This window comes from Leuciscus leuciscus (assembly GCF_965113295.1).
Source record: "Leuciscus leuciscus genome assembly, chromosome: 20".
NCBI lineage: Eukaryota > Metazoa > Chordata > Actinopteri > Cypriniformes > Leuciscidae > Leuciscus > Leuciscus leuciscus.
The window spans coordinates 18156527-18168717 of NC_138744.1; the positions used below are offsets into that span (position 1 = coordinate 18156527).

Genomic DNA, 12191 nt, shown 5'->3' on the forward strand with positions numbered 1-12191 from the left:
GTCAATACTAAATTATACCCAAACTTAAGGGGTTATGTTGGTTTGACATCAGTTAGGCAACAACTTCCCCTATCATATATTAATAGACCAAGGACAAGTGAGACACAGCATGCTCAGAGTTTATTGTAAAAGATTGTCATATCCTTACACTATACAATATCTTTATTGCTTTGGATATTCCAGTTATGCTTTCACCTTTAAGAACAATATTTATTAACATGAATGTTGTGAATCCCATCAGTTGTTTTAATTAATGTTTTATTAATATGAATATATCATTTAATTTAAATGATATGCATAGTTGGGTGACTCTAGTTGAATATAAACTTCTAAAATAAATATTGTAATACACAACCAACGAATGTTGTTCTTGAAATGTGTAATAAAGCAGTCTTTTGAGGTGAAATTGGGATATGTTGCCAGCAAACATGTGTGGTAACTTCCTTTTTGAAGATTGATCATGTAGTTTACAAGTTTATTACCACATATAGGCTATTTATTTTTATTTAATTTGCAGATTCTTAGTGTGTTTCATTTGAACTGTTTTAGTTTATGAATCAGGTCTGGCCCTTAGTATTTTGTGCCATTATTTGCTTTCTTTTTGACGTCCCAAAAAAGACACTGGTTACTCATGGGCACTCACACATTCCTTAATGTTTTAACATTGCCAGGACTTTCTGACTCCTCATCAGTGGGAATAGAAGGGGAAAACATGATATAAAATTACACTGAGGAAAGAAAAAAAGCTGATAATTGTGGAATTTACTCTATTGTTTGTCTTAATGTTTTGACAGTTGGTATCTGACTCATACATTGTGTTCTGATATGTGCATAAGTAATTAAAAACTATATAAAAAAATTAAATAACGTTTTTTTAAATCCCAAAATAATATGCTGTCACAGTCATACTCTTAACTAACCATTTCAACTTTCTCACAAATTCACTGTCTGAATGTTCAAAGATAGATTATTTATAATGGGATCCTGAATTTTGAGTTGAGCTAATAACATTGTTTTCTGTATAATATTCCATGTAGTGACGAGGAAGGAAATCTCTCCATTGCAAATAAACAGTTTAAGGTCACTAGGAACAGTGGGTGGGGTGTCTCTTGGAATGACTCAAAGAATTCCCCAATTCTCCTTTTAAAGCCATCTCTCACAGGAAAATCCTGTGCGTGTTTTGTTTGTGTGGGAGTGTCTTTTTGCACATTTTTTGTGAGTGGGCGGGAGTGTGGAATAGTAGAGAGAGTGAGAAACTGAGAGTAGAGGAGTGTGATTTCACACACGTGTTTGTGTGTACGAATGCATAAGGACTGGCGGTAAAGGAAGACTGCTATAAAATGTATGCGTAGAGGAGCGAATGTTTGTGTTTTTTTTCTTGCTGAATTTTGAGCCTGATTTTCCCCAGGTTTGTGTATTGCAGCGTGACAGCAGATGCTAAATATGTCTGTTTTGTGTGTGTATGTGATGTGGTGGGTACGGGAGAAGAAGCACACACACACTCGGGTGCCCACAGTATCCCAGTCTATACGCAGAAAGGTGCTTTGGATCCCCCTCACAGCATGTGCATGTTTGTTGATTTTGGCATTTCTGATTTCACATTACAGGGCATACTTCAATATTTACAACCCATACGAAGCATTCTTGACAAATTATAATTATCGTTATTTAGACTGTGAAAGCATGCAGGTCTACTGACGTCATATTGATCATTTTTTTATTTGAATACACTGAAGAGAAGACATAGCCTATATGTGGAATTTGTTTTCGGCAGCCAACATGATTAAGAGTAACCTCGGTCTTGCCTAATGCAACAGAATCCAGGGCTTAAACTGCCATCATATGCCATCAAATCCGGTTATCTTGATTTTGGAAGTTGGGATAAAATTCAGACATTCTAATAATTCTAATTCAGTCACACATGTTATTTTAAATGTGACTGCATGTGATTGTAATTTATTTATTTTTTATAATTTTACATACGTTGATAAATTTTTTATCCTACTATATTTAATAAATGGGTGGGACAAATATGGACACATAATAAAAAAAAATATATATTTTCTGTAGAATGTGTTTTGTATGTTTTTGAAACATTTATTTTGAAATGATAAACACATAAATTAAAATTGATTTATTGACTATTTATTTAAAATATCTACGGTGTTCTGTTTTTGACAAGCATTTTAAGTTTTTTAGGCATGTCAGCTAATACATGCCACTCAGAAAATCCACAATGTGCCAAAATTAAAAACAGATATGATATTTGTGTTTTTCCTACTGATGTGGTCGTGGATATATTTTTCTTCTGGGCCCTTCTGTTGTCCCTGACAGTGTGACGACAGTGGATGAATAATTTTTTAAATGTCCAAATTATACATTTGTTATTATTTTTATGTGCATTTGCTAAAATTCTATACATAAAAAAATCAGATTTTTTTTGTGCTTTAAATGGAAACCTATAACCTTGAATTTAAAAAGCTATATCACTGACCTTTACCTATAAATTTAACATAAAATGAAACAACATTATAAATACTTTTTTAAGTGTTTCACCTATATGACTTGGAAATTTACACTATTCTTTCAGAACAGAAAAGTAAAATAAATAAGCAAAATATCTAGTAAGACTTAATATCTGTTCTGCACACCATGGAGGTTACGTGTCTATTACAATGCATCAAGACTAAATTGTTATTCTCAATGGCACTGATTGAAATGTGACTTTCACCTGGTGTGACTTTCAGTGTGTCCTACAATTATTATGTTTAATTTGTTTACAAAAATAAAAAATACAATTATTTTTAACTTTACATGAATATACTTTGATCATCCAACCTCACTGTCAGAAGAGTACTTGATGTACTGGAGAGAGTGTGTCCTTTGCTGAAGGTTTCTTCATTGTGCATATTCTTTGTTTGCATGTGAACTGTGAAGTTTGTCTGTGTTATAATTTAGCACACTCACATTTTACACTGTATTCTATTTAAATAATTGTAATCTTTTCTAAAAATCTACTTAAATATAGACATTAAATGACTTGATGTCTTTTACCTTTTTGTGTACACAGCACTACTTTTAGTTTAGTCACATTCATACACTTTGAGCAGTATCTTCCCAATCACTTTGTAATAACAAAAAGGAAATGTTTCTTTATCTGTCTCTCTCTCTGACTCTTTTCCTTCTTGTTAACAGGTTGTTTTGAGAAGAAATAAAAGAAACCTCAAAAGAGCCAATTAAAAGGGAGAAGAGAAAAACAACAAAAGGGGGAAAAAGATATTTGCCAAACTAAAAAAGATGAGGCCACCAAAGAAACAGAGAGGACGCTCTCCTTTATCGGCAAGAGCAAAAGGAGCAAGAAAACGAGTGGGCAAGCTTGAAGGACATTCACAAACAACACAGCCTGCACCTTCACACCAGAAATGCACTCCATCCAAAGAAGATAGCTCTCAGGACAAGCACATCAACAGTAGCAACATCTCAAACAATGAGGGGTTAAATAAGCGAATAAGAGAAAGGACAATGGAAACATCAAAATCTGAAGAGAATGCAGTAATTGTGAATATAGCAAAAAGCCCCAGGAACATTAACACTAACAATTTAACAGATAATACAGACTCAATCAAGATAGCCAGCAATGCACAGGAAAATGTACACAGTAATAGCACAGACATCTGTAACGCAAACACACAAAACTTTACTAGCACAAACAGTAAAGCTAGCAACCAACATGTAAACAGCACTCCTAGCAATACACAAAACACAAATAATACAGCCAACAGTTTAAATAAAAGCAACTCTGTCAGTGCCAACCATACTTCCACCACACCCTCCAGTCGAAAAACAGCCACTTTTAAAGCCAGGGTACCCAAAAAGAAATACATGTATGAACATCAAGCTTCCAGTACCTCTTCCATCAGTTCGATCCCTGTAGCCCAACTCGCTCTTCATAGCAATCATCTAAGTTCTCCACACAACTCCATTTGTCAGAGCACTACTCCTGTGGTCAGAAATGATTTGGTTAAAGCAGATTCTGATCTAGACAATAGTGAGAATAGTAGGAGAGAAATGGGCAAAATAGCAAGCACAGAAACTCCAAAAGGAGATAGAACTAAGGGTGATATGTTGAAAAGTGAGGTGCCTTCTGAGAGAGAAAAGGTGATGCAAGCGGTGGAAGTAGATGGATATGGGGATCAAGCCCCAAATTCTGTGCGCTCATCATCCACAGACACAGCCAGTGAACATTCTGTGGATCTGGAAGTACCTGAGCCCTCTTGTGTGCAGCTAAATTCAGGTAACCATGTAAGAGTGTCAAGAAGATTCAACCTGTCCAACAATTCAACCCTGTCTGTCCTCCTGTCCCCCAATCACACTCAAACTGAGAAGAGAGGGTCTGCAACAATAGCGGAAGCACTAGCTAAAGGACTGAAAAACCAAAGGGTGCTAGCACGTAGACGGCCAAGATCAAATTTAAAGGATGATGAGAAGCTGATGAAGGAATGTGTATTTATTTGTGGTGTGGTGCGTGGGTCCAGTAGAGAGCAGCTGAATGTAGAGTTGCAGATTAATGGGGAAGGGACACTGCTCTCATATCCATTTCATACTTTAGTAAGTCGTCCACACCAACCCATTGACCTCATTTTAGACGCCCCACCCCCAGGAAATGATCTTGTGGAGGTTGGGACGCGTGTTTGTGTGCCTTATGGAGGAGAAAATGGTAGGGAGTGCTACAGAGAAGGTGTGGTTAGTCAGGTTGACTCTCATTCAGTTTCCCCTTACATGGTGCTTTTGCAGGAGGAGTTAGAGCAGGAGAAGGAGAGGTGTAGTAATGAGGAGACGCAACAGACATCAAGTTCACAGACTGTATGCGTTGCCCACCAGAACTTGCGCCTCCTTGTTCCACCATGGGATGGGGTTATGAGAGAGAAGGAACGAGAAGAGAGAGAGCACAGAGAGGAGATAGAAGTGGAGAGGGAACTATGTCAGTTAAGTGAGGGAATGGATTTGGTAACTGCAGGTACTCCCAGGGAGAACTGCAGATTCCCATCTCCACACACAGGGGTTCATCACTATGGAAGCACACATCTTTCATCTTCCACTTCACCAGCAGTTGTGATGGTAGCAAACAATATGTTTACTTTATCAGCTAGGATGGAAGATGAGGGAACTGGGAATAGAGAAAGAGTTAGAGAAAGAGAACACGAGCGAAAGCAATTGCAGTCTCCAGAGGTGGACATGGAGGTTTTGCGGCTCAACATGGCACCACTCAGAGATGGTGGAGGACACTTAGTCTCAGGGGGACCAAAAGCATGTCCTCCTAATCAGCACAGACAAATTTTTTCCAAACCTCCTGGGTATCCAAGTCCCATTACAGTGGTGCGAGGCATCTCTGGGACATCTTTAGGAAGTCCACGGCCAACCCCTTCACCTGCGATTTTAGGGTCTGATGGAGGGATCTCTCACCCTATGCCACCCTCTGTGCCTCCTTCCCCTAGCTCCAGGGGTTCTCTGACACCTCTGGAAAAGACTCCTACACCTTCACAGACCTCCACCCCAATTCCAGGGAGTTCTGCCTCTTCTTCTGCTTCTTCCTCAAGATCAAGGACACCTTTGTCAGTTGCCCAACAGAAATACAAGAAAGGCGATGTGGTTTGTACACCTAATGGAATCCGTAAGAAGTTCAATGGAAAGCAGTGGCGGCGCCTGTGCTCACGAGAAGGCTGCATGAAAGAGTCTCAGCGTCGTGGCTACTGTTCTCGTCACCTCTCCATGCGTACCAAAGAAATGGAGGGAGCAGTGGGAGAGAGAGGGAGTGGAGGAGGTGGAGAGAGTAGCTCAGGGACCGTCACCCCTTCAGATCTTCGGGGTCGTGCTAGCAGTGAATTTGATTGGGATGAGACTTCTCGCGACAGTAGTGAGACAAGCAGTCGAGGTACTGACTCTCGTCCACGTCTTGGCTTGCCTTCACTGGTTCCTCAAGATTACTCTCGTTTTGACTTTGATGAATGTGAGGCTGCAACTATGCTGGTATCCCTGGGCTCAAGGTCTGTAACATCCTCATTCTCACCAATTTCAAATCAGTCCCCATTCTCACCTACACCTTCCCCATCAGCATCACCACTTTTTGGCTTTCACCCTGCAAATTTTAGCCCTATTACTGCCTCTCCAGTCTTGCCTCCTCGCCGCCACAAACACCCAAGTGGTACCAACAGTGGTGTCCCAAAACATGGAACAGGAGGTACAGAGAGGGAGAAAGACAGACACCTGTCTGGTATTGTGCCATCCTTCCACACCAGTCTAACCTTCACTGTACCTATGAGCCCAGGCAAACGCAGGACAGATGCCCCTCCTCCCCCAACTCCACTGTTGCAGGAATATGCCAAATCCGATCAGGAACAAAGCTGTCGTGACCCTTCCCATGTAACAAATCTCTGCATTATCTCTCCTCAGACCACTACTGTCACACACCCCCAAAGACTGCCTTCAGCCACTGCCTCTTCCCCACCAGCTTCTCCCCTAGGCTTAGAATCAGGTTCACAATTTACAGTCTCCCAGCAGCCTTTGAGAGACTCTCCAGTAATAGTGAGAAATCCTGAGGTTCCTTTAATAAAGTTTACAGAACTCCCACTGGCTAGAGTTGCAGCGGTGGACAGGACCAGTTCCACAGAAAACAGCCAAACTGGTGTACATCTAGAGACAGGACTACAGGTTCCTGTTCCAATTAACGCTGCTTCCTCTAATGGATCTGTCTTACTGCAGAATCCCACCTCAACTCTTGTTCTAGTATCTACTACCTCTTCCATTCCAAATTCAACCCCTGCAGGTCTACCTTCGCAATCCAGCGCCACTTTAGCCTGCATATCAGTGCCTAGCCTTGTCCCAGGGCCTGGTCTCATTGGTGCGGGTGATGGAGGGGGACAAGATAAGAGTGCCCAAGTAACGCTGCAGCAGCCTGTCCCTTGTCACCCTGCTCCTACTGCCCTGCTGCCACTCATACTTCCCACAGAGACCTTGCATCCTGTGCCATGCAAAGACATCATCATGGGGCGACCTGGAACTGGTAAGAGAATTCTATATTTACATTTAATGCTGACACCAAATATTAAGTTGTTATTCCCTTGACAGATGTTGTTTTGCTTCAATTACATGATAACACATGAGAAAATGCCATGTTAAACTGATTCAATAAAAATTTAAAATAGAAACGATTTAGAGAATATAGATACACCATTATTGAACTTTTGTCTATGCACACAAAATGTCAAAACAGATTGAATGTAATTTTTAAAATGTGTTTTAAAAGACTACCACAAATATCAGATTTAAATCATTAATTGAATGTAGTGAAGCTAGTTGTCATAATTGTTTTAATGGAAAACAGTTAACATTGCTCTTCTTGAAGTTATGTAACGTATCAGTAGCAAAACTATTTTACTGATTAAGTGTTTTGTTAGTAATATTTTTAGCCACACACAGTATTACATTGATACTATACTATGGCATTGGTGAATGTTTGGTTCTGATTGGTTAAAAGGTCTGATTGTTAAATACCCTTTGACTAGTAACCAAAAGTTCAAATCATAGTCTCTGCTGCACCAATTTAACTGATATAAATACTAGTGTAGAACATTGCATAGAAACCGTGTCTATTCCTCGTTTAGTGAGATCAAATAATAAATCTACTGCAGGATCTAGGAAAAATCTAATTGTTATTAAAACAGAAAATGTTGCTATTAGTAAACAAAAACTATTTCTAAAGCTAGGTCTTCTAAACTTTAGATCACTCACACCTAAGGCAGTTTTAAGCCGCGTTTCCACCGAAATTACCCGGAACAATTTGTACCAGGAACTTTTTTCCCAGGAACTTTTTTCGCCCCAGACCGGTTGCTTTATGCGTTTACACCGCGGTCTAAAGTACCGGGAAGGTAAACTGCGCGCAACTGCTCCTCCCAGTCTGCGACGGACAGTAATCAGTTTTGAGCGCCACATTTATAATAAGTAGGCTATGGAGGAGATTCAAACTGTGCTGCAGTTATGTATTGGTTTACTAACGAGGTAATTAACAAAACAAAATAGACGAGCACTGATACTAAAGCGTGTTCAGAAAGCTCGTATGCGTATAAAATTAGACAACGTATGTTATCAGTGTTATCATGTGAGATGCCTGGGACGAACGCGCAAAAAAAATTCCTCTTTCGCAAATACGCTTAAAAAAAGCCTGAACCCCGTCTATCAATCATAAATAGTGACAGTCTTGTAAATAGTTGTTTGTTACTAACCTCAAAAGCGCTATTTCAATCCTGTTATAGTACATTTGTAACATGGTTTGGAGTGCCTTGCAATAGATGACAATGTGTAAACATAATGACTTAATAATAAAAGCTGTGGCAGAAAAGAGACGAGCACTGATAAAGCGTGTTCAGTAAGCTCGTAATGCTAACGTTAGATATAAAATTTGTATGTTATCAGCTATTGCGGACATTGAACGTGAGATGGCTGGGACGAACGCGCAGAAAGTTTACTCTTCCACAAATACCCTTAATAAAGCCTGAAACTCGTCGCCAGTCCACCAGTTTTTTTTATTAAATTCCATATTTGCAGACAGACAACTCCTACTGCATGAAGCCACGACACGAACCGCAATAGATTTTTTAAAAAGGGAGGTTAAAAATAAATAAAATGCTGCGTGGAATCATCCAACCAAAATGCGGCGTGAACACAACCAATCAGCTTGTGCAGCGCACAAGTACCACCCCTGAAAGTTCCTGAACTTTGAAAAAGTACTACCTCATGAGCAGGGACTATCGGAGGGGGAAATATTTACCCGGAACTTCATTTAGACCCTGGTTCCTGCGGTGTAAACACATCGAGTACCAGCCCAAAGTCCCTAGTTCCTGGGGAAAGTTCCTGCGGTGGAAACGCGGCTATTGTAAATGAAATAATCACAGATAATAGCTTCGATGTACTTTGCCTTACTGAAACCTGGCTTAAACCAAATGATTATTTCGGTATTAATGAGTCTACTCCTCCTGGATACTGTTATAAGCATGAGCCCCGTCTGATTGGTCGTGGCGGCGGTGTTGCAACCATCTATAGAGATATTCTCAATGTTACTCAGAAAACGGGTTATAAGTTTATTTCATTTGAAGTACTTGTACTAAATGTTACGCTCTTAGATGTTAGAAAAACATCCCTATTATCTCTAGCCTTGGCTACCGTATATAGACCGCCAGGGCCTTACGCTGATTTCCTAAAAGAGTTTGCAGATTTTCTCTCAGACCTATTAGTCAATGTCGATAAAGCATTAATTGTTGGAGATTTTAACATACATGTAGATAATCCAAATGATGCGTTAGGGGCTGCGTTTACAGATTTATTCAATTCATTTGGGGTCAAGCAAAACGTCACCGGACCAACTCATCGTCTTAATCATACACTCGATTTAATTATATCACATGGAACCGATCCAACCGATATAGATATCATTCCACAAAGTGATGATGTCACTGATCACTACATGGTAACTTGCATATTACGTACTGCTGTAATATGTCATGCGGTGTCGCGTTATCAACCAGGCAGAACAATCCTCCCATCCACCATAGATAATTTCTCAAATTGCTTATCTAATCTGTCTCAGCTGCTGCCTGAACCCAAACAAACAGATGAACTAGAAGAACTAACTAGCACTATGAGCACCATTCTCTCTAGAACATTGGATGTGGTTGCACCTATTAAATTAAAAAAGGCCAGAGAGAAAATTAAAGCACCATGGTACAACAATACTACGCATGTTTTAAAGAGAGAAACCCGTATTTTAGAGCGTAAATGGAAACAAACTAATTTAGAGGTCTTTAGAATCGCGTGGAAAGACAGTATGTCACGTTATAAAAAGGCCCTAAAAGCGGCCAGGGCTGAGCACCTCCGCAAACTAATAGAAAACAACCAAAACAATCCAAGGTTTTTATTTAACACCGTGGCTAGACTAACAAATAAACAGACGTCACCCGAACAAAATATCCCGTTACAGTTCAGTAGTAATGATTTCATGAACTTCTTCACTGAGAAAATAGAAAGCATCAGAACCACAATTGTAAACGTTCAATCTTCAATTGCGCCTTATAATTCAGCTTCAATTATCACCCCGCAAGAACAATTACAGTGCTTTACAACTATAGAACAAAAAGAGTTAAATAAACGTATCACTTCATCTAAAACAACAACATGTTTATTAGATCCTATACCAACTAAACTACTGAAAGAAGTGTTACCTGTAGTGGAAGAGCCTCTCCTCAATATTATTAACTGGTCTTTATCATTAGGTCATGTTCCAAGAACATTTAAACTGGCAGTTATAAAACCTCTCATTAAGAAACCACAATTAGATCATAATAATCTAGCAAATTATAGACCCATTTCAAATTTTTCATTTATGTCTAAAATATTAGAAAAAGTGGTGTCCGCTCAACTGGGCTCTTTCTTGCAACAAAATGATATCTATGAAAAGTTTCAGTCTGGATTCAGACCGCATCATAGCACTGAAACTGCGCTCGTTAAAATCACAAATGATTTACTTTTAGCTTCTGACCAAGGCTGTATCTCAATACTAGTTTTACTTGATCTTAGTGCTGCGTTCGATACTATAGATCACACATTACTCTTAGATCGACTACAAAATTATACTGGTGTTCAAGGACAAGCATTAAGCTGGTTCAAATCATACCTATCTGACCGCTACCATTTTGTCTATTTAAATGGAGAAAAATCGATCATAACTCCAGTAAACTATGGAGTGCCGCAGGGATCTGTGTTAGGCCCTCTGTTATTCTCAATATATATGATGCCACTTGGAAATATTATAAGGAAACATGGAATTAGTTTCCATTGTTATGCTGATGACACTCAAATATATATTTCATCACGGCCGGATGAAAACGCAAAATTTTCCAAATTGACAGAGTGTGTTAAAGATATAAAAGATTGGATGACGCGTAATTTTCTTTTATTAAATCCAGACAAGACAGAGGTAATACTTATCGGTTAAAAAAACCGCCCACAAAACCTTGCACAATACAACTTTAACATCATAGGATGTCCTGTTACTTTATCCTCTACAGTAAAAGACCTGGGTGTTATACTCGATTGCAACCTGTCTTTTGAAAATCATATTTCATATGTTACAAAAACAGCCTTTTTCCACCTTAGAAACATTGCTAAGCTACGTAATATGCTATCAGTTTCTGATGCAGAAAAGTTAGTTCATGCATTCATGACCTCGAGACTGGATTACTGTAATGCTTTATTAGCTGGTTGTCCTGCATCCTCAATAAACAAGCTACAGTTAGTCCAAAATGCAGCTGCTAGAGTTCTTACGAGATCAAGAAAATATGATCATATAACACCGATTTTATCATCACTGCATTGGTTACCTATAAAGTTCTGTATTAATTACAAGGTATTGCTTCTGACTTATAAAGCCCGAAACGGCTTAGCTCCAGTCTATTTAACCGATCTTCTATCGCCCTATAATCCATCGCGCTCTTTAAGATCACTAAATTCAAGGCTTTTGGTCATACTTAGGATATCCAGAACCACCAAAGGAGGGAGAGCATTTTCACATTTGGCTCCAAAACTCTGGAATAGTCTTCCTGATACTGTTCGTTGCTCAGACTCACTCTCCCAGTTTAAAACTAGATTAAAGTCGCATCTCTTCAGCCAGGCATTCATATAATCTTACAGTTCAAACTACAATCCGGCCTCTAGCTCATAAATGCCAGAGGAGAACTGGCCCCCGACTGAGCCTGGGTTCTCCCAAGGTTTTTTTTCTCCATTAGGTCACCTGATGGAGTTTTAGGACACCATTAGGTCACTTGATGGAGTTTTTCGGTTCCTTGCCACTGTTGCCTTTGGCTTGCTCAGTTGGGGATATTTTGGGGATATTTAATTTAATTTTATCAATCAATAAATTCCTCTTGAAACAAACTTTGTTGTATTATTTTAATTTAATACTGTGAAGCTGCTTTGATACAATCTGTATTGTGAAAAGCGCTATACAAATATACTTGACTTGACTTGATTGGTTTTGATTTTTAGATGTTGATTAATCTTCAATAACTGCAGTATTATTAATAACTTAAAGAGAGTTCACAAAATTTTTTTTATTTATTATTTGCTAACCCTCATGTTGTTCC

The 12191-nt window shown here is 39.0% G+C and overlaps 1 protein-coding gene across 1 annotated transcript in view; it reads left to right on the forward strand.

Moving 5' to 3' along the window:
- cicb (capicua transcriptional repressor b) overlaps window positions 1-12191 on the forward strand; it is a 47346-nt gene that overhangs the window by 3723 nt on the left and 31432 nt on the right. Inside the window, exon 2 of the mRNA XM_082149526.1 lies at window positions 3196-7060. Coding sequence (XP_082005652.1) covers window positions 3298-7060 — 3763 coding nt within the window. The 5' untranslated portion in view covers window positions 3196-3297. The remainder of the gene's footprint in view (window positions 1-3195; window positions 7061-12191) is intronic.